This window comes from Anomaloglossus baeobatrachus, chromosome 7 (assembly GCF_048569485.1).
Source record: "Anomaloglossus baeobatrachus isolate aAnoBae1 chromosome 7, aAnoBae1.hap1, whole genome shotgun sequence".
In the NCBI taxonomy this organism is placed as follows: Eukaryota; Metazoa; Chordata; class Amphibia; order Anura; family Aromobatidae; genus Anomaloglossus; species Anomaloglossus baeobatrachus.
Genome location: NC_134359.1, coordinates 270,443,785 through 270,470,721, shown reverse-complemented (window position 1 = coordinate 270,470,721; position 26,937 = coordinate 270,443,785). Strand labels below are relative to the sequence as shown.

Here is a 26,937-nt window from a genome sequence, read left to right as displayed (position 1 = left end):
GATGGATTCTGATCTGGGGATGACGGGTACACACACACCCGAAAATGAACCTGCAGACATATGTAGACTTGCTGCCTTATCTCAGATACTGCGCTGTCATGTATTCCTAGCTTTATTTCTACAGCCATAGACTTCTAATGACTCTAAATCCTATAAAATGGAGTTCAATTCGAGCTAAATGAAAAATGACATGTTATAGGCTGCCTGATTGGCCATGACACAGAATGATTGACAGTTGAGAGTCTCATATAATGGGGGTAGTCCGCGTTCTGCCTTTTTTGAAGCACAGTGTTCTTTAGTAGCCATTTTGGAGTCATAATTATATAAACATCATGTACAATAAATTATTCACTGCAAGCTTCACTATATTCCAGATAATTGCTGGGGGGCCGACCTGGCACTCGTCTTATCATAAGAATGGAGGTCCCTTGCCCCTCGTGTCTGGCTCAGTAGTGTATCTATGGCTGCCATGGTCCCACATGGGCATTGCCGCACCCATAGACCTAGTAAACTGAGCAAAGAGGAGGGCTGCTCAATTTACACAAACTTTGGGACCCCCGTTCATCGAATCTGAACCTTTAAGGATGATGCATTTATTAGCTATCCTGTGAGTCTGTTGCATAACCCCTTTAAAATTGACTACTGATACCATAGTGCCCTCCACCATCACAGAATGTATAAAAGAAATAGTGCAGCACACTTAAATGGATATTCCCATATGCAAGATCCTATATAATGTGCAGTAGATATAATAATATTAGCAAATACCCCCAATTAGAAAAATAGTATAGTTCTCCTGATATAGCCATGTGTCTTACCTCATGTGCAGGGCATTGCAGGACCTTAGTTATCTATGGTTACGACCATGGATATATAATCACAGTTAGTTTGTTGCTTGTGGTCATAACCATGGATACCTAAGCTGCAGTTCCCTGCACATGAGGTAAGTGGCATGGCTAATCAAGAGAACTATACTACATTTCTAATTGAAGGTATTTGCTATTATCGTGTTTTCTTTATCGTTCCTTTGGGAGACCCAGACCTTGGGTGTTTAGCTTCTGCCACCGGAGGACACACAAAGTGTGTCCTAAAAGTGTAGCTCCTCCCTCTGAGCCTATACACCCCCTGGTGAGCCAGTCCCAGCCAGTTTATCGCTTTGTGTTCAGGAGGATACATCCACACATGCATATGATTTAAAAAAAAAAAAAAGAAGAATATTGAAGAAATGGGGTCCACGTCTGGACTCCCGGCATATCCCTTCTCACCCCACTGTGTCGGTGGTGTTGTAAGGTTGATTTCCAAGGCGGGAGCCTTACATGCCGTATTCCTTCACCATCCCTCCTGGGCTCTGGATTGAAGTGGGATCCAGCGCGGTCTCCATGCCTGACAGGAGACCGGTCTCCGTCCACAGCCCCTTGAGGACCCTGCTGGACCGGAGCACTCATCCCCAGGGACCTGGCCCTGCGTCTCAGCAGCTAAGTACCTGAGACATTCATGTGTTGGGGGGTCCCTGTACTTTATTGTTGGGGAGAGTGTGTTGCTGTCTTGTTTTTGGCATTTCCGGCGGGTCCTCTGGCTTTTCGCCTGAGAACCGCGCCGATGGTGCCTGCGCGTCGGCCTCGCTGCTTAAAGTTAGGCCCTGGCTTCACCGGAGGCCTAGTTTCTGTTTCCTGCCCTCGCATGTCGCTCATGCAGAGGGACAGGCACGGCTCCTCCCGGTGGCCGTTCTGCACAGGGGAGGGACACTCCCCTGCTACTGAGTGACTCCCTCCCTGCAGGCCTCTATGGCCCTCCAGAACGGGGACGCCCCCAACAGGCCCGCCCCCCCTCCTCGCTCCGGCGGCCATTTTTCTTCACTCGGCGCTGGGTCATCCTGCACTCTGCATCCCTGCTGAGGTGCTGTGCATTGGGGGTCCGGGCTTCGGGTTCTGGAGGGCACACAACTCGCTTCCAGTGGTCTGGTAAGCCACAGCCGGTCTCTGGTTGTGGACCTTTGGATACATTCTCTGGAGTTCATTCTCTTTAGAATCTGTTACCCCAGCAGCATGTCACACACAAGGAGCAAGGCTCCAAAGTGTTATACTACATGCTCTGCATGTAAGCTCCTGCTGCCTGAACCAAGCACTTATCCACATTGTGATGTCTGCTCTAACTTGGAGGTGCCACAGCCTGGAGTCTCACCCCCAGTGGTCTCTCAGACTGCTTTTGCACCTGTGGCTGAACCCCCGGCCTGGGTAGAGTCCTTCTCTAGGTCTATCTCCCAGTCATTTGCTGTGTCCATGGGACTTCTGTCCAGGACTTTGATGAATATGCATCAGCCCCCTTCACAGGGTACCTCTCATGCTCTTGCTAAGGGTCCTTTAGGATCCCTATCCTCGGACCCTCGTTCACTGGAGCTCACAGAGGATTCATCATCGGGACACAGACCCCGTCCTCCTAAGAGGCGCCGCAGGGTTTCCTCTCCCTCCTCATCCCGCGGCTCTGATTCAAGGGCTGACTCTCAGGATGAGGAGGATGCCCTTACAGGGGTCTCGGAGGCTAACTCCATGTACCCCATTGAACTCTCCGAGGGTGACTCAGATCTTAGTGACTTGATTGCTTCCATTAATTCTGTACTGGATCTCAATCCGCCAGTGTCAGAGGAGCAAACCTCTCTGGCAGAAAAGCACCAGTTTACCTCGCCTAAGAGAGTAAAGAGTGTGTTCTTTAACCACTCCAGTTTTCAGACCGCTGTGACCAAACCCAGGGCCTGTCCTGACAAACGCTTCCCAAAGCGTGGTTCTGATGACCGTTTTCCCTTTCCACCTGAGGTGGTCAAGGAGTGGGCTCACTCCCCAAAGGTAGACCCTCCGGTGTCTAGGCTCTCAGCCCGGACCGTTGTATCGGTGGCTGATGGCACTTCCCTTAGGGATGCCACTGACCGTCAGATTGACCTTCTGGCCAAATCTGTGTATGAAGCAACGGGGGCCGCGTTTTCCCCAACTTTTGCAGCAGTGTGGGCCCTCAAAGCCATTTCTGCTTCTCTAGAGGAGATACATTCCTTCACCAGGGAATCTATGCCCGAGATGGTTACCTTAACTTCTCAAGCTTCAGCTTTTTCCTCTTATGCCATGTCTGCCATGCTAGAGGCTGCTCACCGCACTGCGGTGGCTTCGGCTAATTCCTTCGTTATCCGCAGGACCCTGTGGCTTCGAGAGTGGAAGGCAGATGCTTCTTCAAAGAAGTACCTGGCTGGGCTCCCCTTTGCTGGTTCCCGGCTGTTCGGTGAACAGCTGGATGAAATTATTAAAGAGGCTACTGGCGGGAAGAGTACTTCCATGCCACAAACCAAGACCAGGAAACCTGCCCAGGGTAGGATTCAGTCGAGGTTTCGCTCCTTTCGTTCCTCCAACTGGTCGTCCTCTAAGCCCTCTGCCTCGTCCGCTACCTCAGCTAAGGATCAGAAATCCAACTGGCGCTCAAAAGCGCGTCCACAAAAGACCGCAGGAGGTACTGCCACTAAGGCAGCCTCGTCCTGACTTTTTGCCCGCTCCAGCAACGTCCTTAGTCGGTGGCAGGCTCTCCCACTTTGGCGACGCTTGGTCTCAACAAGTCTCCGATCAGTGGGTGAGAGATATCATTTCTCACGGCTACAGGATAGAATTCTCTTCCAGCCCGCCAAACAGATTTTTTCTCTCAACACCCCCCTGCTTCAAGGCCGCCGCCTTCTCACAGGCCGTGGCAGACTTGCAGGCCAACGGGGTAATTGTACCAGTTCCCGTCCGGGAGCGGTTCGGAGGTTTTTACTCAAACCTCTTCCTGGTTCCCAAAAAGGACGGTACCTTCCGGCCCATCCTGGATCTCAAGCTTCTCAACAAGCATGTTCGGGTACGGCACTTTCGCATGGAGTCTCTGCGATCAGTCATTGCCTCAATGACCCAAGGGGATTTCCTGGCGTCCATCGACATCAGAGATGCCTATCTACATGTGCCAATTGCAGTTTCACACCAGCGTTGGCTACGCTTTGCAATAGGAGAAGATCATTTCCAATTCGTGTTTCTCCCCTTCGGGTTAGCCACGGCCCCTCGGGTATTCACCAAGGTCATGGCAGCAGTGATTGCGGTCCTGCACCTCCAGGGGTTGGCAGTGCTCCCTTACCTGGACGACCTTCTAGTCAAGGCTCCATCCAGCACAGACTGTCAGCGGAGTGTCTCGCTCACTCTCGCCACTCTAGCCCAATTCGGGTGGCTTGTCAATTTCCCCAAATCCTCTCTGACTCCGACCCAGAGTCTCACGTACCTAGGGATGCAGTTCGAGACTCTGCCGGCGATTGTGAAGTTGCCCTTAGACAAACAGTTGTCTCTCCAGTTGGCGGTGCGCTCTCTCCTGAGGCCCCGTCGTTATACCCTCAGGCGTCTGATGCAGATGCTGGGTCAAATGGTGGCGTCCATGGAGGCTGTTCCATCTGCGCCCCCTGCAGCTGGACATTCTCCGCTTTTGGGACAAGCGGCCTTCTTCCTTGCAGAAGTCAGTGGCTCTGTCACCACGGACCAAGAGCTCTCTTCAGTGGTGGCTTCGGCCCCTCTCCCTGTCTCAAGGGCGCTCCTTCCTGGCCCCGTCCTGGGTGATTCTCACCACGGATGCCAGTCTATCCGGCTGGGGAGCGGTATGTCTCCACCACAGAGCACAGGGCACTTGGACTCCGTCCGAGTCGGCCCTTTCAATCAATGTGCTGGAAACCAGAGCCGTGTTTCTAGCTCTCCTAGCATTTCACCGCCTGCTGGCGGGCAGACACATTCGAGTCCAGTCAGACAACGCGACAGCGGTTGCCTACATCAACCATCAAGGCGGGACGCGCAGCCGCCTGGCAATGATGGAGGTACAACGCATTCTTCAATGGGCGGAGGACTCCGGATACACCATATCCGCAGTCCACATCCCAGGCGTGGACAACTGGGAGGCCGATTATCTCAGCCGTCAAAGCGTCGACGGTGGCGAGTGGTCTCTGCATCTGGCAGTGTTTCAGTCGATCTGCCGCAAATGGGGCACTCCGGACGTGGACCTAATGGCATCGCGTCACAACAACAAGGTTCCTGTTTACGTGGCTCGCTCCCACGATCCTCAGGCCTTCGCCGCGGAAGCTCTGGTTCAGGACTGGTCCCAGTTTCGTCTGTCCTACGTGTTTCCCCCTCTAGCTCTCTTGCCCAGAGTCCTGCGCAAGATCAGAATAGAGGGTCATCGAGTCATCCTCATTGCACCGGACTGGCTCAGGCGAGCTTGGTATCCGGACCTGCTCCAACTGTCCGTAGAGATGCCGTGGTATCTCCCGGACCGTCCAGACCTACTCTCGCAAGGTCCGTTTTTCCGCCAGAATTCTGCGGCCCTCAAATTGATGGCGTGGCTCTTGAGTCCTGGATTTTGACGGCTTCTGGTATTCCCCCTGAAGTCATCTCCACTATGACTCGGGCCCGTAAGTCTTCTTCCGTTAAGATCTATCACAGGACTTGGAAAATTTTCCTGTCCTGGTGTCGCTCTACCGGCCATCATCCTTGGCTATTCTCCTTGCCGACCCTTCTGTCTTTTCTACAGTCCGGTCTGCAGCTAAGACTGTCCCTCAACTCTCTCAAGGGACAAGTTTCGGCTCTGTCGGTTCTTTTCCAGCGGCGTCTCGCTCGGCTGGCTCAGGTCCGCACTTTCATGCAGGGCGCGTCTCACATCATTCCGCCTTACCGGCGGCCCTTGGACCCCTGGGACCTTAACTTGGTTCTCACGGTCTTGCAGAAACCCCCCTTTGAACCTCTTAGGGAGGTTTCTTTGTTCCGTCTTTCACAGAAAGTGACCTTTCTTGTTGCCATCACTTCTCTCAGGAGAGTTTCTGATTTGGCTGCGCTCTCCTCAGAGTCACCTTTTTTAGTCTTTCATCAAGACAAGGTGGTTCTCCGTCCGACTCCGGACTTTCTTCCTAAGGTGGTCTCTCCCTTCCACCTTAACCAGGACATTACCTTACCTTCCTTCTGTCCGGCCCCTGTTCATCGCTTTGAAAAAGCTCTCCATACTCTAGATCTGGTGCGTGCTCTCCGGATCTATGTGTCTCGCACCGCTCCGCTTAGGCGGTGCACCTCTCTTTTTGTGCTAACCACAGGTCGGCGCAAGGGCCTTCCTGCTTCTAAGCCGACCTTAGCCTGTTGGATTAGGTCGACCATTGCGGACGCCTACCAAAGTGCGCAGGCGCCTCCCCCGCCGGGGATCAAAGCACACTCGACCAGAGCTGTCGGTGCCTCTTGGGCTTTTAGGCACCAGGCTACGGCTCAACATGTCTGTCAGGCTGCCACTTGGGCTAGCCTGCATACCTTCTCGAAGCACTACCAGGTGCATGCTCATGTTTCGGCAGATGCGAGCTTGGGCAGACGCATCCTTCAGGCGGTGGTCGCCTATTTGTGAAGTTAGGTTCTGCCTACTTCTCAGTTTTCTGTTTTCCCACCCAGGGACTGCTTTGGAACGTCCCATGGTCTGGGTCTCCCAAAGGAACGATAAAGAAAAAGAGAATTTTGTTACTTACCGTAAATTCTTTTTCTTATAGTTCCGTCTTGGGAGACCCAGCTCCCTCCCTGTTGCCTGTTGGCTATTTCCTTGTTCCGCGTGTTTTCACCGGCTGTTGTAGTGGACATAGCCTCCGGTTGTTCCGGCTTTTGCTCTGTTCTACTTCTGGGTGGCTATTCTCCTTCAGCTTTTGCACTAAACTGGCTGGGACTGGCTCACCAGGGGGTGTATAGGCTCAGAGGGAGGAGCTACACTTTTAGGTGTAGTACTTTGTGTGTCCTTCGGAGGCAAAAGCTAAACACCCAAGGTCTGGGTCTCCCAAGACGGAACTATAAGAAAATGAATTTACGGTAAGTAAACAAAATTCTCTTTTTTCCAAAAATAAGACACTGTCTTATATTTTTTTTTGCCTCCCAAAAAAGCACTAGGGCTTACTTTTGGAGGAGATCTCCCAGGAGACTCATACTCACCAGACCCGGACGTCTGCATGGTTCCCAGGTCCTCCTGTGATCTCCGGTCGGTGCTGCACGCCGTTCTCCCCTGCTGCTGGCTGACACGCTGACACACACACAGCCCGATCGCAGAAACACACAACAAATCACACACACAGCAGATCCCAGACACACACAGCAGATCCCAGACACACACAGCAAATCACACACACAGCAGATCCCAGACACACACAGCAAATCCGAGACACACAGCAGATCCCAGACACACACAGCAGATCCCAGACACACACAGCAGATCCCAGACACACACAGCAAATCCCAGACACACACAGCAAATCCCAGACACATACAGCAAATCCCAGACACAGCAGATCCCAGACACACACAGCAAATCACACACACACAGCAGATCCCAGACACACACAGCAAATCACACACACAGCGGATCCCAGACACAGTAAATCACACACAGCAGATCGCAGGCGCACACAGCCGATCGCAGGCGCACACAGCCGATCGCAGGCGCACACAGCCGATCGCAGGCGCACACAGCCGATCGCAGGCGCACACAGCCGATCGCAGGCGCACACAGCCGATCGCAGGCGCACACAGCCGATCGCAGGCGCACACAGCCGATCGCAGGCGCACACAGCCGATCGCACACACACAGCAGATCACACACACACAGCAGATCGCACACACACAGCAGATCGCAGACACACAGCCGATCGCAGCCACACACAGCCGATCGCAGACACACGCAGCCGATCGCAGACACACGCAGCCGATCGCAGGCACACGCAGCCGATCGCAGGCACACGCAGCCGATCGCAGGCACACGCAGCCGATCGCAGGCACACGCAGCCGATCGCACACATCACATCGAGCATTTCCGGCCGCAGGAATGATCACAGCAAGTCACGTGTCCGGCCGCAGGTCCTGTTCTGCAGGTCGTTGCGCTCCACCGCACTGCCTCTCAGGATTCTGCTGGCGAGAAGAGATCGGTGTCACTGGATGGGGTGAGTGTGTATGCGATCCGATGTTTATGTGTGCGATCTGATTATGTGTGCGATCTGATTATGTGTGTGTGTGTGTGTGTGAGAGCTGATGTGTGCTGGTGTGTGATCACTGCAGGTCCTGCCGCTCAGTCTCAGGTGAGTGTAATTGCCGGGTGCCGCTGTCTATAATGAAGTGTCCTGCAGTATCCTTAACTTTTTTAGCTGCACGTACACTTCATTACTGAATTGCGACTAGGGCTTATTTTCGGGGGTGGGTTTATATTTAAGCCTTGCTCCGAAAATGCTGAAAATTCCTGCTAGGGCTTATTTTTGGGGGAGGGCTTATTTTTGGAAAAACACGGTATTATTACTACACCTACCACATATTGGGATAGGATCTTGGAGATGGGAATAAGTCTTGCGTGTCATTAGTCAGTGCTCCTTAGAGGGCTCCCATACACATTAGAAATGTAGTATAGTACTCCTGTTTATCTGTTTCTCTTACCTAATGTGCAGGGCATTGCAGGACCTTGGGTATCCATGGTTCCGACCACCAGCAACTAACTGCTTGTCACTATATGAGTGGTTCTAATAATGGATACCTAAGCTGCAATGCCCTGCACATGAAGTAAGTGACAGAGCTATATCAGGGGAACTATACTACATTTCTAATTGCTAATATTATTATTATTACACCTACTGCATATTGGGATAGGATGTTGGAGATGGGAACACCCCTTTAAGTCTTGCGTGTCATTAGTTGGTGCACCTTTGAGGGTTCCCATACACATTAGAAGAACGGTGACCAACTATCCTACCTGAGCGTGCACGTGTACGGGGAAGGTAGAAGATTGAAATGTTTTCTTTATCGTTCCTTATGGGAGACCCAAACCATGGGTGTATAGCTACTGCCTCCGGAGGACACATAAAGTACTACACTAAAAGTGTAGCTCCTCCCTCCGAGCATATACACTCCCCGGATGACAAATCCAACCCAGTTTCATGCTTTGCGTTCAGGAGGTCACACACACACATGCATCCTCTTTTTGATTTTTCATTTTTTCTAAAGATTTGGAAGAAAAGCGGGTCCACTGGACTCCCGGCATGTCCCTTCTCACCCCCGTGGCGGCGGTGCTGTTAAGGTTGACTTCAGGGCAGGAGCCCTTCATGCCGCGCTCCTTCACCATCCCTTAGGGGCTCTGGCTTGAAGTTAGAGCCAACACGGTTCTCACTGCCTTGCAGGAGACCGGCCTCCATCCGCAGCCCTTTTGCAGGACCCTGCTGGACGGAGCACTGAACCCCCACCCCACCCAGGGACTGGGCCCTGCGTCTCAAAGCTAAGTATAGAGACGTTATTCAGAGGGTCCTTCTGCAATGTGGGGCACTTTTATTGGGGGGACAGTGATGTACTTTAATAATGCTTCTTTTTACTGTGTTTGCGGCCGGTTCCACGGTTTTTACTGAGAACCGCGCCGATGATGCCTGATTTTCGGCCGCATGCATAACTCTAGGCCCCGGCTTCAGCCGCGGCCTAGTTTCGTTTCGTTCCCCTGCATGTCAGTCATGCAGGGGGACACTGCAGCGCCGCCCGCCGGCCGCTCTGCACAGGGGAGAACACTCCTCTCTGAGGAGATGATTCCCTCCCCTGTACATCTCCTTAGCTTACCTTACCTCCGATTCCCGCTCCTGGGTTAACCCCCCCCCCCCTCACTCTGGCGCCATTTTCTCAGCGTTCTTAGTACGCTGGTCGGCGCTGGCTGCTCTGCAGAAGGAGTGAATATCTGGCTGGGGGTCCAGGCTTGGTATCCGGAGGGCACACATAATAGCGGTCTGATAAGTCACAACCTCTGGTTGTGCACTTTTATACACTTTCAGGGCATTCTGAAGGAGTTAATTCTTTATTATAGAACCTCCTCCTCAGCAGCATGTCTCACACTAGGAGCAAGGCTCCAAGGCTCTACATACTCTGCATGCAAGCTCGTATTGCAGACCCACACTGTAATGCCTGTTCTAATGTGGTGGTGCCTCAGCCGGGAGTCTCCCCAGGCTGCACCCCCGGCTTGGGTAGCATCTTTTTCCAATGCTATTTCCCAGTCCTTTGCAGACTCCATTGGACAGTTGTCTCGGACGCTGCTAAGCATGCATCAGCCCCCTTCTCAGGGTGCCTCTGCTGCTCCAGCTCGCTCTGCAGAGCTCACAGAGTCTGTTTCACCTAATCCCAGACCCCGTTCTCCTAAACGGAGACGCAGGGACTCCTCTCCTTCCTCGTCCCACGGCTCTGCCTCACGGGCCGAGTCACAAGGCGAGGAGGATGCCCTTATTGTGGGCTCAGACGCTTCGTCTATGTACCCCATTGATACCGATGGTGATGCAGATGTTAGCGTTTTGATAGCGTCCATTAACTCCGTTCTGGACCTTAACCCTCCAGTGTCAGAAGAACAGGCTTCTTGGGTAGAAAAACACCAGTTTATCTCACCTAACAGAGCAGGCCACTGTGACTAAACCCAGGGCCTGTCCTGACAAACGCTTTAAGCGTACTTCTGACTTACTGGGGGCTCGGACGCTCTCCATGTACCCTGTTGATCTGTCCAAAAGTGACGCAGATGCTAATGATTTGATTGCGTCCATTATACTTGTACTGGACCTCAATCCGCCTGTTTCAGGGGAGGGAGTGTGTTCCTTATCCACTCCAGCATTCAGGTCACTGTGACCAAGCCCAGAGCCTGTCCTGACAGACGCTTCCCAGAGCGTGGTTCTGATGACTGTTTCCCCTTTCCACCAATGGTGGTCAAGGAGTGGGCTCATTCACCAAGGGTGGACCCTCCGGGGTCTAGACTTTCAGCCCGGACAGTTGTATCAGTGGCTGACGGCTCCTCTCTGAGGATCCCACTGTCCGCCAGGTTGTCCTTCTGGCCAAATGTATATATGAGGCGGCAGGGGCCTCATTCTCCCCATCTTTTGCAGCAGTGCGGGCTCTCAAAGCCATCTCTGCTTCTCGGGAGGAGATGCATTCCCTCACCAGGGCCTTTATGCCCGATTTGGTTACCTTAACTTCCAGGCTTCAGTCTTTTCATCCTATAGCTGGAGACTGTCACCGCACTGCGGTGGCCTCGGCTACTTCCCTCGCTATCCGCAGGTTCCTGTGGCTTCGAGAGTGGAAGGCAGAGGCTTCTTAAGAAGTTCCTTGCTGGACTCCCTTTTGCTGGGACCAGTCTATTCGGTGAACAACTGGATGAAATTATTAAGGAAGCTTTTGGCAGGAAGAGTACTTCCATGCCACAACCCAGGAAACCTTCCAGGGCAGGAACCAGTCGAGGTTTCGTTCCCTTCGTTTCCTCTAACTGGTCGTCCTCTAAGCCCTCGGCCTCGTCCACTAACTCAGCCAAGGTCCGTAAACCAACTGGCGCATGAAGCCGTGTCCTAAGTCGGCAGGAGCTGCTGCCACCAGGGCAGCCTCCTCTTGATTATCTGGCCGCGCCAGTAACGTACTTGGTCGGTGGCAGGCTCTCCCTCTTGGGCGACGTGTGGTTGCGACACGTCTTCGATCAGTGGGTGTGGGTTTCCCTCTCCCACGGCTACAAAACAGATTTTTTTCTGACAACTCCCCCCTGCTCCAAGGCCGCCGCCTTCTCACAGGCCGTGGCATTCTTGCAGGCCAATGGAGTAATTGTACCAGTTCCCCACTGGGAACGGTTCTGAGATTTCTACTCAAATCTCTTCCTAGTCCCCGAAAAGGACGGTGCTTTCCGACCTGGATCTCAAAGCTTCTCAACAAGCATGTTCAGGTGCGGCAATTTTGCAGAAATTTCTGCGATCAGTCAATGACCCAAGGAGATTTCTTAGCATCCATCGACATCAGAGATGTCTCTCTGCTTGTGCCATTCTCAGTTTCCCACCAGCGTTGGCTACGTTTTGTAATCGGAGAGGAACATTTCCAATCGTGGCTCTCCCCTTGGGTTAGCCACGGCCCCTCGTGTATTCACCAGTTGCGGTTCTGCTCCTCCAGGGGTTGGTAGTGATTCCTTACCTTGACGCCCTTCTAGTCAGGGCTTCATCCAGTGCAGACTGTCAGCGCTCACTCTCAGCGGAGTGTCTCGCTCACTCTCAGCGGAGTGTCTCGCTCACTCACAGCGGAGTGTCTCGCTCACTCTCGCCACGCTTCCAAGTCCACTCTGACCCCGACCCAGGAACTTACGTACCTGGGGATGCAATTCGAGACTCTGCTGGCACTTGTGAAGCTGCCCTTAGTCAAACAGCAGTCTCTTCATCTGGCGGTCCGCTCTCTGCTGAGGCTCCGCCGTCATTCCATCAGGCACCTCATGCAGGTGCTGGGTCAGATGGTGGCGTCAATAGAAGCGGTTCCCCTTGCCAGTTTCATCTGCGTCCCCTGCAGCTGGACATTTTCCGCTGTTGGGGCAAGGGACTTCTTCCTTGCACAGACTGGTGGCTCTGTCGCCACAGACCAGGAGCTCTCTTTAAGTGGTGGCTTCGGCCCCTCTCTCTGTACCAGGGACGCTCCTTTCTGGCCCCGTCCTGGGTGATTCTCACCACGGATGCCAGTCTATCCGGCTGGGGAGCAGTTTCTCCACCACCGAGCACAGGGCACTTGGACTCCGTCCGAATCAGCCCTCTCGATCAATGTGCTAGAAATCAGGGCTGTAGTCCTTGGACTCGCAGCCGCCTAGCAATGTTGGAAGTTCAACATATCCTTCAGTGGACGGAGGACTCCAAGTCCACCATATCCGCAGTCCACATCCCAGGCGCAGAAAACTGGGAGGCAGATTATCTCAGCCGTCAAACCGTGGACAGCGGCGGGTGAGCCCTGCATCCGGCAGTGTTCCGGTCAATTTAGTAGGCAGGGCACTCCGGAAGTGGATCTAATGGCATCCCGGCACAACAACAAGGTCCCGGTTTACGTGGCTCGCTCCCACGATCCTCAGGCCTTGGCAGCGGACGCGCTGGTTCCAGATTGGTCCCAGTTCCGTCTGGCCTACGTGTTTCCCCCTCTAGCTCTCTTGCCCAGAGTCCTGCGCAAGATCAAAATGGAGGGCCGTCGGGTCGTACTCATCGCCCCAGGCCCAGGCGAGCTTGGTTCCCAGACCTGCTCCGTCTGTTCGTAGAGGTGCTGTGGCATCTCCCGGACCGGCCAGACGTTCTCTCAGAGGGTCCGTTTTCCACAACAATTCTGCGGCTCTCAGATTGACGGCGTGGCTCTTGAGCCCTGAATCCTTACGGCTTCAGGCATTCCTTCCGAGGTCATCTTCATTATGACTCAGGCTCGGAAGTCTTCCTCGGCCAGGATTTACCTCAGGACTTGGAGAATTTTCCTGTCCTGGTGTCGTTCTTCCGGCCATGCTCCTTGGCCGTTTTTTCCTTGCCGACCATCCTGTCCTTTCTACAGTCCGGCCTGCAGCTAGGTCTGTCCCTCATTCCCTCAAGGGACAGGTCTCGGCTCTGTCAGCATTGGTCCAGCGGCATATCGCCCGACTGGCCCAGGTGCGCACCTTCATGCAGGGCGCATCTCACATCATTCCGCCTTACCGGCGGTCTCTGGATCCCTGAGACCTTACTCTGGTCCTCATGGCCTTACAGAAACCCCCCTTTGAGCCTCTTAGGGAGGTTTCGTTGTTTAGTCTTTCACAGAAAGTGGTCTTCCTGGTGGCCATAATCTCTCTCAGGAGAGTCTCTTATTTGACTGTGCTCTCTTCGGAGTCACCCTTTTTGTTTTTTTTCACCAAGACAAGGTGGTTCTCCGTCCAACTCCGGGCCTTCTCCCTAAGGTGGTGTCTCCTTTCCACCTTAACCAGGACATTTCATTGTCTTCCCTTTGTTCGGCCCCTATGCATCGCTTTGAGAAAGCGTTGCATGCTTTAGATTTGGTGTGGACGCTCCGGATCTATGTGTCACGCACCGCTGTTTCTTAGGCGGTGCACCTCTCTTGTGTGCTGACCACACGTCAGCGTAAGGGTCTCTCGGCTTCTAAACCGACCCCAGCTCATTGAATAGGTCGGCCATATCCGATGCCTACCAATGTTCTCAGATGCCTCCCCCGCCGGGGATTAAGGCGCACTCGACCAGAGCCGTCGGTGCCTCTTGGGCTACGGCTCAGCAGGTCTGTCAGGCTGCCACTTGGGCTAGTCTGCACTCTCTTTCGAAGCACTACCAAGTGCATGCTCATGCTTCGGCAGATGCGAGCTTGGGCAGACGCATCCTTCGGACGGCTGTCGCCCATTTGTGAAGTTAGGTTTCGCCTACTTCTCGGTTTCTATTTATTTCCCACCCATGGACTGCTTTGAGACGTCCCATGGTTTGGGTCTCCCATAAGGAACGATAAAGAAAAAGAGAATTTTGTTTACTTACCGGAAATTCTTTTTCTTATAGTTCCGACATGGGAGACCCAGCACCCTCCCTGTTGCCTGTTGGCAGTTTTCTTGTTCCGTGTGTTTTCACCGGCTGTTGTTGTAGACAGAAGTTCCGGTTATTCCGGGTTTTACTCTATCTCTACTTATGGGTGGATGTCCTCCTTCAGCTTTGGCACTAAACTGGGTTGGATTTGTCATCCGGGGAGTGTATATGCTCGGAGGGAGGAGCTACACTTTTAGTGTAGTACTTTGTGTGTCCTCCGGAGGCAGTAGCTATACACCCATGGTTTGGGTCTCCCATGTCGGAACTATAAGAAAAAGAATTTACGGTAAGTAAACAAAATTCTCTTTTTTCTTGGAATTACAAAAAAAATAAACAATAAAAGAAAATGTAATAAAAAATAAATAAAAATCATTACTTACCTAGTAAAATACCCACAACTCTACATCTGTCGAGGTAAAGGAGGATTGGACATTTTGCATTTAAATACCTGATCCTTTTGCACTCTCTGGAGATAAGTCACTGTCTGAGGTGTCTGACAGCTACTTACTCCTCTTTCCAAATACCGGGCACTTGCATGCTCAGTGGAGCCGAGTGTGCATGTATACGGTAAGTGGTCAGTAATATACCGATCAATCTGCCCTCACTGCACCGGGTTTATAACTACGACGAGGCAGAGAACTGAGTGTATATAGAAGGGTGGGGGCTGGCGATATGTATGGACCCCCAATTATCTGTGTTGGGTGTAGTATTAGCTCCAGCGCTTGAATCATCGCTTAAAGCTTTTTTTTTTTTTTGTCCCGCAGGAGCACGGCGAGGCTCTAGACTGCGTCCAGGAGCTCTCTCACTCCGTGTCTCGGCTCTTCAGCCTGGCGTCCGGTGCAGTGGAGCGATGCATCAAATTGACAGATGGACTGGGGGTGTGCGGCCTCCTACAAGCTCTGCAGGCTTTATTTAAGAAGTGAGTATGGTCTCCGGTACTGACCTATAGAGGCTGGGAGACATCCATTCATGGAGTACCCTTATTTTAGTTATGAAAGGACTTGACTTACCATGTGCAATCACATTGGAAGATCTTGTAGAATCATCAGGTTTGCAATATTTGCAGGTTGGGGGTCTTTTACATGGACACAACCTGTGGTTATGTTCATCATGCACTAAATCCTTCATGCTGCACACCCACAATATAATCCCTTCAGCAATACTGATTCATATGTGGTCACCGCTACAATGTAATATGTGATTCTCATTCATCACTGAAGATACATTTAAAGGGAACCCATCACCAGATTTTGGCCTACTAAACTAAAACCTTCACCAGTGCCTGTGCTGCATTCTATAAAGGTGCACGTTACCCCCTGACCCCCTGTAGACCCCACAAATACCTTTATAAAATCTCCCGCCCTGTATGTAAATTGTCCAGTCCAATGGGCGTCCTAATCTGTGCCTCCTATTTCTCCTTTCACCGTCCTCCTGGGCTGATTGACGTAGCTGACACCTCAGACGCCATCCACGTAAGTGGGAAGAATCTCACTCCTGCGCAGGTATATTCCCGGCTCACGCAGACACACTTCGTTCTGCCCTACTGCGGGCAGATCCAAAAACATAAGGGCGGCTGCGCGAACCGGCGAGTTCTCTACGCAGGCACAAGATTTTGCCTAGCGATGTGGATCACGTCTCCCGCTTCATCCACATCGCCAGGCAAAAATCTCGTGCCTGCACAGAGAACTAGTCAGTTAGCGCAGACGCACCTATATTTTCAGGTCTGCCCACAACAGGGCATAGCGAAGTGCGCCTGTGTGAGTTGAGAATATGAAGATTTTGCCCGCCTACATGGATGGTGTCCAAGGTGTCTTCCACGTCAATCAGCACAGGAGGACGGCGAAAGGAGGGACAGGAGACGCAAATTAGGACGCCCATCGGACCGGGCAATTTACACACATGGCGGGAGATTTTATAAAGGTATTTGTGGGATCAGGTGGTAACATGCACCATTATAAAATGGGGCACAGGCACTGCTTAAGGGGCTAGTTTTAGTTTAGAAGGTCAAAATCTGGTTACAGGTTCCCTCTAATTCCTTAGGTGTCGTCATTAGGCCATCTTGATTATTATCTTAATGTAATGGTCAGAGCTCTGCCTAGGCTAAAGGCTGCTTTACACGCAGCAACATCACTAACGATCGCACCCACACCCTTCGTGTGTGCATCACGGGCAAATCCCTGCCCGTGGCGCACAATATCGCTAGTACGCGACAAACGCACATACCTTACTAGCGACGTCGCTGTGGCCGGCGAACAAACTCTTTTTAAAGGGGGTGGCACAGCGACGTCACACGGCAGGCCACAAATGGAAGCGGAGGGGCGGAGAGCAGCCGTATTCACGTCACGCCCACCTCATTGCCAGAGGACGCAGGGAACGCTGTTGTTCGTCATTCCCGGGGGGGGGGGTCACACGTAGTGATGTGTGCTGCCTCAGGAACAACGAACAACCTGCGTCCAAAACGAGCAACGATATTTTGAAACTGAACTACATGTCAACAATCAATGATTTGTGCCGCTTTTTGGATCGTTAGTGGACTATCGTAGGTGTCACAGGCAACGACGTCGCTAACGAGGCCGGATGCACAATTTCCGTGACCCCAGCGATATCTCGTTAGAGATGTCGTTGCGTGTAACGGGGCCTTAAGATTAAGGAGTGTTCCTGGACTATAATAGTGGAATAGGTCATCAATATCAGATCTGTGAGGACACCTGACATCCCATTAATCAGCCGACACGTGGTTCGGTAAAAGTGTCCCGCTCTGCCCATTACACAGTGATGTGAATGGTACTGCAAGCTTTCTCCCAGGGAAACGTTTGCGGTACCACTCATATCTACTGATCATGGGGGTATCTGGAGTTGTACCCCCCCTACAGATCTGATATAGGCCATCACTGTTAAAGTCCTGGAAAACCTCTTCAGGGCCAATGCACACGCTGAGTATTTATTTATCACACATATAATTCACGCACATTTGAATGCATAAAATCCATCTACAAATTGCTGAAATTTCTCACACATAAATAGACCTGTTCAGATTTTAAAATCTGCATTGCATCAATTCTTTGTGCAGAATTTATTGCAATATTCACTCTTGTAAAATTAGCAACACAATCTGTCTGTGATATTTCTGGACCTTGATGTGGATATGCTGCGGAAAATCCACAATGTATGTGTTTAGCCTGCTCTTTTGCTCTCATTTTTTTTTTTTTTTTTTATTAATTATTTACTTATTTATGTATTTTATATATTTATTTTAATTTGCTGTACAGTTTGCAAGTATTGGCCTTTTATTTAGTGCTCACAGTTTGCTACTTTTTATTGTTTTTACCAAGGGGCCAATGCTCAGAGTTTTCTGGAGGGCGGGTTATTATACTGCTCTTCAGAATTGCTCTTTCATCACTACCCCCTTCATAAAGACCATTAAAATGTGCAAAATTTGGCCACTTTTAAGCTAGTGGCATGCCACATTTATGGCCACTACAGGGAGCTTGCTGCATTGTGTTTGCACATTGGACCCTATGCAATAGCAATCAGTAAACTTTTAAGGGGAACCTGTTGCCTCGGAAAACGCTATTAATATGTATATATTTAATTAAGCATTATAATGGTGTCTGGCAGCCTTAAAGGGAACCTTTCAGCAGATTTGGGGACTATAAGCTGTGGCCACCACCTCCGGGCTCTTATATACAGCATATTAACATACATATATAAGATAAATCCAAAGGAGAAAGAAAGTCGCACTCCAGAACTTAGCTTCCACTGGACCCGTGGAAGCTAAGTTCTAGCGAAACGGCACGCCGTCGTCCGGCGTTGTATGGTTTGTCTCACCCTCCCCACCGCTTGTACCTTCATGTTTCCCCTGCAATAAAGACGAAGTGATATGGTGATCATCTGGAGTGCGACTTTCTTTCTCCTTTGGATTTATCTTGGTCTTCATCGCAAGTCTGCACCATGATCCCCTCCATGGCTCAGTAGGGCTCAAGTAGCTGAACGTGTAACACGCGGAGTAGGTGGTGCACCGGGACTCTTATTCTTTCATACATATATAAGAGCCCAGGCCGCTGTGTAGAATGTAAAAATCACTTTATAATACTCACCTAAACGGTCACTGCGGTGGAGTTGGGTCAGATGGGCGCCTTCGTTCTCCGGTGCCGGAGTCGCCTCTTTCGGCCATCTTCATCCCCCTTCTGAAGCCTGGGTGCAGGACGCGTCCTACGTCATCCACACTCGCCGGTCCCGCGCAAGCGCACTACAATGTTTTGATCAAGGCTGATCAAAGTGCACCTGTGCGGGACCTCAATGCCGGCTAATGTGGATGACATAGGACGCGTCATGCACCCAGGCTTCGGAAGAAGGCTGACAAAGATGGCTAAAAATGGAGGCGTCGGCACTGGAGAACAGAGACGCCCATATGATCCAACTCCACTGCAGCGACTGTTTAGGTGAGTATTATAAAGTGATTTTTATGTTCTACACAGCGGCCTGGGCTCTTATATACAGTTTTTTAGAATCCTGTATATAAGGTCTCACTGGTGGTGGCCACAGCTTATAGGCCTTAAATCTGCTAACAGGTTCCATTTAATGAAAGTGCAGCTACCAGGAGGAAATGAACATATTTCACCCTGGGAGCCGCTGGCTTTCAGTCATGCGCTTGTACCTGGAGTGGACTTCAGTGATCACCCTCATTAAAACGTGAACGGTGGCTCTAAGATTTGATTGGCATCTGTTTAGAGTGAGCTGTCAGTCAAATGTGCTTACAGCTGCCTCTCACAGTGTAGTGAACTGTGACTGTATCCACTCCATGGACACTCCCATGACTGAAAGCCGGCGGCTCCAAGAATAGATAATTAATTTTCACCCGGTAGCCACACTTTCAGTAAGGCAGCAATGTAACACTATTTACCTGCAGATTAACCCTATAACTGCAGATAGATAGCTTTTTCTAAAGTGACGAGTTCTCTTTGATATCCCCTTAGTAGTCGCTGCCTGATTTGGCTTTCTGTCTATGCAGAGAGTTTGGCACTTTGTTTCTTTTAATCTGTAACTATTAGGTGTATATATGTGATATATAAAAAATGCTGGACTCAAAAATTACATTGATCACGTCTCGAGAAGATCTTACAAACGACGTGCAAGTGACGGAGCGCTGTTGGTGCGCGGTGACTCGCGTCCTCGTTCAGACGGCTATGTGACTTTTGTCAATTAATGTCACTGCGGTCGTATCAGCGCCCATGTCCCAGACTGTGTAATAATTGGCAACATTACAACATAAGCATTGTGCCAGGATCGTTCAGCTACGACTGATTTATCGGGGAAAAGTTTGTGGATATCATTAGCATTTACTGGCATGGCTGTTGTCAAACAAAGGCAAAGCCCAGTTTTGCTTACTTTCCGCTCACAATCTGGCAGCGTCGATGCGTCCGGACACACAGGTGTGAATGAGCGGTCACGTCACGACCACGCTCCAACGCCTTTTACTTGTTGTCTTTTACTTCCCAGATATGTATCGGATTTCACAAACACGCTGCAGTCAATAAGGAAGAAGTACAAGCTGGACAATGTCCCCGCTGACTCATTTTTCTTGGAAGATTGGACGGCGTTCCAGCACTCCGTCAGGTAGAGAGCCTGGGAACGTCTCTGGATGGGATTTGTGGCTGAGGCTTAACTATGTACCTATGGATGGGTGCCAGTATCCGGACCGATCAGAGGTCTTATCTCTGGGGACGCACAGGCTCATGACTCTTTTAAAAGTTAGAACTTGCTATGGAAAAGTCAAGACTGTTTATTCTGTCTATCTCCAAAATGAAATATCTGTTGGGTGCCACCTTCCCCTCCATTCCATAAGATACTTTATTTTTGCTACCAAATTTTAGTATTTTTTTTGCAAATATGATTCTGAAAGTAAAAATAGTTAAAGGATATGAATTCTTTTGCAACTATTTTTAAGTGACCCATTCCATCAAAAATGTCAAAGAATAAGTTCTTTAATAAATGTTTCTTACCGTTCTCTCTCTACAGCTCCTATGCAGATCCACAAGTCTCCATGAAAGCAATCTTGTGCTTTTATTGTAGCATTTGGTAACTCGAAGTAGAAGACAAATTCTTCACCCCCTGCTCCCTCCCATCTGACTACACCAAGTTTGTTTGTGGTCTGTTACCATGGAGACACATAATCTGCTTAGGATCTGTAGAGAAAACTAAAAAGAAGAGGCCCACACAAATAAAATAATAGATTTTTATTGTAGAAAAAATACAAGAAAAAAATTGAACACCCCCCCCCAAAAAAATATATGGGTGGATGTGTGTGTGTGTGTGTGTGTGTGTAATATATATAATATTTTTATTATTATTAATAATAATAATTCAATATTATTACTAATACAATATTAAATTATATATATATATATATATATATATATATATATATACAATTATTATTATTAATAATATTGTATTATTAATAATAGTAATAATAATATTTTTTACTATTATTATTTATTATTATAGTGCCATTAATTCCATGTCACTTTACAAGTGAAAAAGGGTATACATAGAAACTAGTACAACAGTCATTAACAATACAAAAGAGACTGGTATAGGAGGAGAGAGGACCCTGCCCATGAGGGCTCACAGTCTACAGGGAATGGGTGAGGGTACAATAGGTGAGGACTTGTCGGAAGAGGTGGGTCTTCAGGTTCCTCTTGAAGCTTTTCATGGTAGGAGAGAGTCTTAGTTGCTGGGGTAGAGCGATCCAGAGTATGGGGGAGGCACGGGAGAAATCTTGTATGCGACTATATGTATGTGTGTGTGTGTGTGTGTGTGTGTGTGTGTGTGTGTGTGTGTGTGTGTGTGTGTGTGTGTGTGTGTGCTATATATATATATATATATATATATATATATATATATATATATATATATGTATATATATATGTATATGTATGTATGTGTGTATATATATATGTATATATACATGTATATATATATCTATCTATATATCTATATATATATATATATATATATATATATATATATGTGGGTAGATATATAGATATGCAAAACTAAATATGGATACAATGCTATCTCTCAAGACTTTTACTAAAAATAGGCATAAAAAGCAATGGATAAATTATTAGGGGATATGTAGATGCCTGTTAAAAATATTAAGAAATTGACTAATATATTGAATAGTGTATCTTCATTGCACAAACTCAGTGAATAAATAAATAAGTTTATAAGTGAAAAAATAATGAATGCAAAAAAGGTGTGCCTCCAAAAAAAGTATATGGAGTGAACAGGCAAACTGGCCAAACTAAAGAAAATTTTTGTGACAAAATTATTTTAAAAAAACAAATTAGGAAATTTGTGCAGTGGAGTACATTGGTGAATCATACTGACGGTAAAAAAATAATATATAAAATAAAGAGCAGCATGATATCTACCTTACAGCTCTGACGCGCGTTTCGCCGTGGCTTCTTCAAGGGGCAATGAGATCTTTAGAGACAAAATAAAAGGACTTTTTTAATCAAGGGGGAGATGTGTTGGGTCAGAACAACTTTTTGATATGGTTTACATTAAGGCTGGGGCGGTCACCACACTTCTGGAGTGAGCTGCATCTTGGAGCTAAAGACATTGTTTCAGCTTGAATTTTTTCTAATGAGTTATCTCATCCAGGGCCCCGAAAAATCCTGCCATCGTTTACAGTGTGATGTAAGACTAAGGCAGTACACCCCACCTTCTTGTGTCCACACAGTGATAGGACAGAATGTAATGTGTACTGTCCTGGAGAACTTGCAGAGTCAATGTCTTGGACTGTAAGAGCTCACATTGACTAATAAGATAAATAAAAGTGTGCTATTTGGCAGCTTATCTTTTTTGGATTCGTACAAATCGTGTGCCCTTTTATAACACTTTTTTTTATTGTAACTTCTGACATTCCTTTTTTTATTATTCTGGGGGTCTATGAGTTGAGACCCCCACCATTTTTGTGGTGATGACTCCTATTTGGGAGCACATCGTGCCTGCTCACTACTGCCGCATCAACTTAAAATTCACTTTAAAGATTTTTAGAATTGTCTAAATTAAATGTCCAAGCAGAAGAACAGTGCCCGAGCCCTTTATTGATCAATGAGGGTCTATGCACTTAGAAATGGTGCTGTAGTGCTTATGCTCAAAATGATCGTACTAAGATTACTGGTGCCCCCTTAATCAAGCTCAAGAATACACGTGTCCCTGCACCAAGATCATTTTGGAGAAGGGATTCCATGGCTTTAGAAGCATCATTCTTGGGTTCCCTTATAATGATCACTGCATTGATGGGGTTATCTGCCATTCTTATTCCCTTGTCTGTCATCTTTAGGATCATAGCCACATGTGGAGAATTGTTACGGCAGTGCGGCGACTTCGAGCAGCAGCTAGCGAGCCGGTAAGGAGAATCATTCACGTTTTCCCATTTCCATAATTTGTAAAGTATTTTTAATATTACTCTGTAGAATAAATCACATACATGAGAGTTATGACACGGATACAGCTTTCATGTCAGTTTATTTACAAGCTACGGCCCGATTTTCTGTGGTCTTTTTCTTTTGAATGGCCACCCCAAGAGGATTGTCAGTGAAGAGGTAACAGGTCCTCACTATTTTGTCATTCCAGTCTTATAGTGATGCCATATTGCTGAAATATGCTGTCACTTTAGGATTGGTGGGGATTGATCTGACCTTTGGGACCCCTCTTGAGCCTGAGAATGAAGGGTTGCTGAGTGGGAAATACCGTATTTTTCAGGCGATAATACACACTTCCCCCCCCCCCAAATGTTGGGGGAAAGTGGGGGGGTGCGTCTTATAGTCTGAATGTGGCTGCGGGGAACGAGGGTGCTGCGGTGGAGCGGGTCATCGGGGGCATGAGCAGGCTGCAGCAGCCTGCTCTGACCACGTGGACCTGTTCATTTTATATAAACACCCATCCTCCCGCCTATCATCCCTCAGCACTGAAGCTGGTGCTGACAGATGGGCGGGATAATGGGCGGGGGGTGCGCGCATAATGAACAGCCGGCCCGCGTGATCACCCCTGGCAACTACAGCCTGGAGTGATCATGTGCGGCTATATTCACTGCTCCCCGCGCATCATCTTCAGCGCAGGTAGCAGTGAATAAGTATCTTCACCTGTCACCGTTGTCTGCAGCATCGTTCGTCCTCCAGTCTGCCGGCCCGCTCATCTGTGTAAAGAGCGGTGAGCACAGGGATGACGTCATCGCTGTGCTCACCGCTAGTCTTCACACAGGTCAGCTGACAGGCAGACAGGAGGACGAGCGATGCTGCAGACAACGGTGACGGCTCCACACAGGTCAGCGGCTCTGCTGCCGGCACAGACAGAAGGAGGAGCGATGCTGCATGGAGCGAGGAAGGGTGAGTACAAAACGTTTACTTTTTTTGTGTGCCACAGGATACAGGCCATATAGCAAGATGGGGGTATATAGCAGCATGCGGCCATATACCAGGATTGATGGGGGTATATACCAGGATGGATGGGGGTATATACCAGGATGAATGGGGGTATATATCAGGATGGATGGGGGTATATAGCAGGATGGCAGTATATAGCAGGATGGGGGTATATAGCAAGATGAGGGCATATACCAGGATGGCAGTATACAGCAGGAGGGGGGTGTATAGCAGGATGGCAGTATATAGCAGGAGAAGGGTATATACCAGGATGGCGCTATGTAGCAGGATGGGGGCTATACCGTGATGGCAGTATATAGCAGGATGGGAATATATACCAAGATGGGGTATATATATTCAAGAATGGGACATATACAAGGCAGGAGGATCATTACCAGGCTGGGGTACCCTAGTAGAGAATTTGGGGACATTACCCCCATAACAGTGTCAGCAGCAGATCCTCGCCCCATAACAGTGTGTCATGACCACATTTTTCGCTTAAAATTTTATTTTACTATTTTCCTCCTCTAAAACCAGGGTGCGTCTTATGGTCCGGTGCGTCTTATAGTCCGAAAAATACGGTACCTCTTTTTAAAGGGTTTGATCTCTCCATAGACATTACTATGGTGGTATAAGATCACAATCGTCACTTATATGATCCTCCACCTACGACCTTCCAGTAACTCATCTTCACTTGATTCCCGCTCCTAAAATTCTTTCTTCATTAATCAGAAAGGTAAAGGGTTACTCGCCTGAACACCCGGCTGCTCTCATCAGTCCAGTGTTTCCAGTCATATCAATGTCAGGTGTCAATATTTCCTGTGTGGGAAGGAACGTGGCGTCCTTCTGATATCGTGCCAGATTTGTGTGTACCCGTTCTGTTTGTTTCTGCCTTACTTTCCTGTTTGTCACAAATCAGACACCATTGTCCGCCTTAATCTACCACTTCAGAAAGGTGCGATGCGGTTTGATGTTTTTAGATCTTCATGATCTTAAGCTGTGGATTTCTTTCTGTTTCAAACCCCCTCTTTAAAATGACCGGTAAGTGTTGCACCAGCATAGGTAGGAGCTTTCCATCATCTGGTGAGAAAGAAAGTGTTCCCCCTGAGCAGCACCACTCCATGGTCTGGTCTGGTCTTGCAACTTGGTCCTCATCAGTTTAATAGGGGCGAGCTGCAATACCAGACACATCCCATAGACAAAAATGGTGCTGGTTCTGTCTAAGGCTGAGCTCACATGTTCTGTAGTCATCCATTAGAACGGCTCCGTCAGAGATCCATTAGCAAAGAAGTCATGCAAACACAACTTTCTTGTCCGTAGTTAAATAACTAATGGCGGTCGGATCTGTTTTTAAACATAAGAGGCTATGGTCAACAGATCCGTTAACGTATTGCTATTTAGCCATCCGTTGTACTTGCCTTAGGAACAGATCTGTTGTTTTCTTACCGGATCCATTACAAGTGGATGATAAATAGCAATCCCTTAAAGTGAACCTGTGAGGTCCTGTATGCACCCAGAACCACAAGCAATTCTGAATACATATTCCTATTTCTTTGTCGCTCCATTGGGAGACCCAGACAATTGGGTGTATAGCTATTGCCTCTGGAGGCCACACAAAGTATTACACTTAAAAGTGTAAGGCCCCTCCCCTTCTGGCTATACACCCCCAGTGGGATCACTGGCTCACCAGTTTTGTGCTTTGTGCGAAGGAGGCAACACATCCACGCATAGCTCCACTTTTTAGTCAGCAGCAGCTGCTGACTATGTCGGATGGAAGAAAAGAGGACACATATAGTGTCCCCAGCATGCTCCCTTCTCACCCCACTGTATGTCGGAGGTGTTTGTAAGGTTGAGGTACCCATTGCGGGTACGGCGGCAGGAGCCCACATGCTGATTCCTTCCCCATCCCTTTTTACAGGGCTCTGGGTGAAGTGGGATTTACCGGTCTCCAGGCACTGAGACCGTGCTCCATCTACAGCCCCTGGAGAAGATGCTGGATGGAGCGGAGTACATCAGGGACATGGCCCTGCTTCCTCAAGGTACTCTGTGTCCCCGTGCATTTGGCGCTCACACCGCAGCATGCTGGGTGTTGTAGTGCGCCGGGGGACATCAGCGCTGCGGCACCTGTGCCATGGCCTCATTCAGCTTTGCTGAAGCAGGCTCACTTATGGGAATTGGTCGCGCCGGCCGCTGGGACTGCGGCGCGGCTGGCACTTGTAGTGCGCCGGGGACTTCAGCGCGGCCTGCGCTTTTACGGCGGCCGCGCTGATAACTAGAGTCCCCGGCTTTTGCGGCCTGCTTCCGTTCGTTCCCGCCCCCAGACCTGCCAGTCAGGAGAGGGGCGGGACGCTGGCCACTTCCAGGAATCGGTCGCGCCGGCCGCTGGCAGCGGCGCGGCTGGCACTTGTGGTGCGCCGGGGACTTCAGCGCGGCCCGCGCTTTTACGGCGGCCGCGCTGTTAACTCGAGTCCCCGGCTTCTGGGCCTAGTCTCCCTTCGTTACCGCCCACAGCCCTGAGTCAGGGTAGGGGCGTGACGCTGCATAGAGCAGAGCTGAGAGCTGGAGTATGTTTTGCATACTCCACCCCTCTCACTGTGTGCACTGTGAATCCGGATTCCCGCACTTTCTCAGGCACGCCCACGGCTTCCTTCTCTACAAGGACACCGGCAGCCATTAGTGTCAGTTTCTGTACGATACAGAGACAAGTGTGGAAGACCCTGGCATTCTGATAGTCACACAATCGCTGTAACAGGCGTTAAGCAGCACCTGTGGTGCTAACCCCACTAGTGCAGAAGTGCACTTATAGATATGCTTGTACTATATACATTGCACTGTTTGGTCGCACGTTGTATATACCCTCCTGGATTATGCGGAGGAGTTATCAGCATATTCTCTGTGTAAAACAAAGGTGCAGAACCACATGTTTTTCTATACAGCTGGTACAGCATGTACGGCTATACGGCCCCCATTGTATGCACTAATGGCCAGGGGATGAGGACGGTGTCTGCAGTATTTACTGACAGTTTTTCTGAGACTATGGCTATGATACTAGAAGCCTAGCAGTCCGGACATGTCTCTCACAATATGGGCACTGTTGAATCATTGATCCATGGCCCCCCTCAGTGT

General features: G+C 49.5%; 1 protein-coding gene across 2 annotated transcripts in view; it reads left to right on the top strand.

The window, feature by feature from the left end:
* The window catches only part of COG7 (component of oligomeric golgi complex 7), a 173,321-nt gene that overhangs the window by 113,033 nt on the left and 33,351 nt on the right, over positions 1-26,937 (top strand). For both annotated transcript variants that reach the window (XM_075319222.1, XM_075319223.1), the window contains 3 exons: positions 15,139-15,293; positions 19,874-19,990; positions 22,731-22,796. In XM_075319222.1, coding sequence (XP_075175337.1) covers positions 15,139-15,293; positions 19,874-19,990; positions 22,731-22,796 — 338 coding nt within the window. The remainder of the gene's footprint in view (positions 1-15,138; positions 15,294-19,873; positions 19,991-22,730; positions 22,797-26,937) is intronic.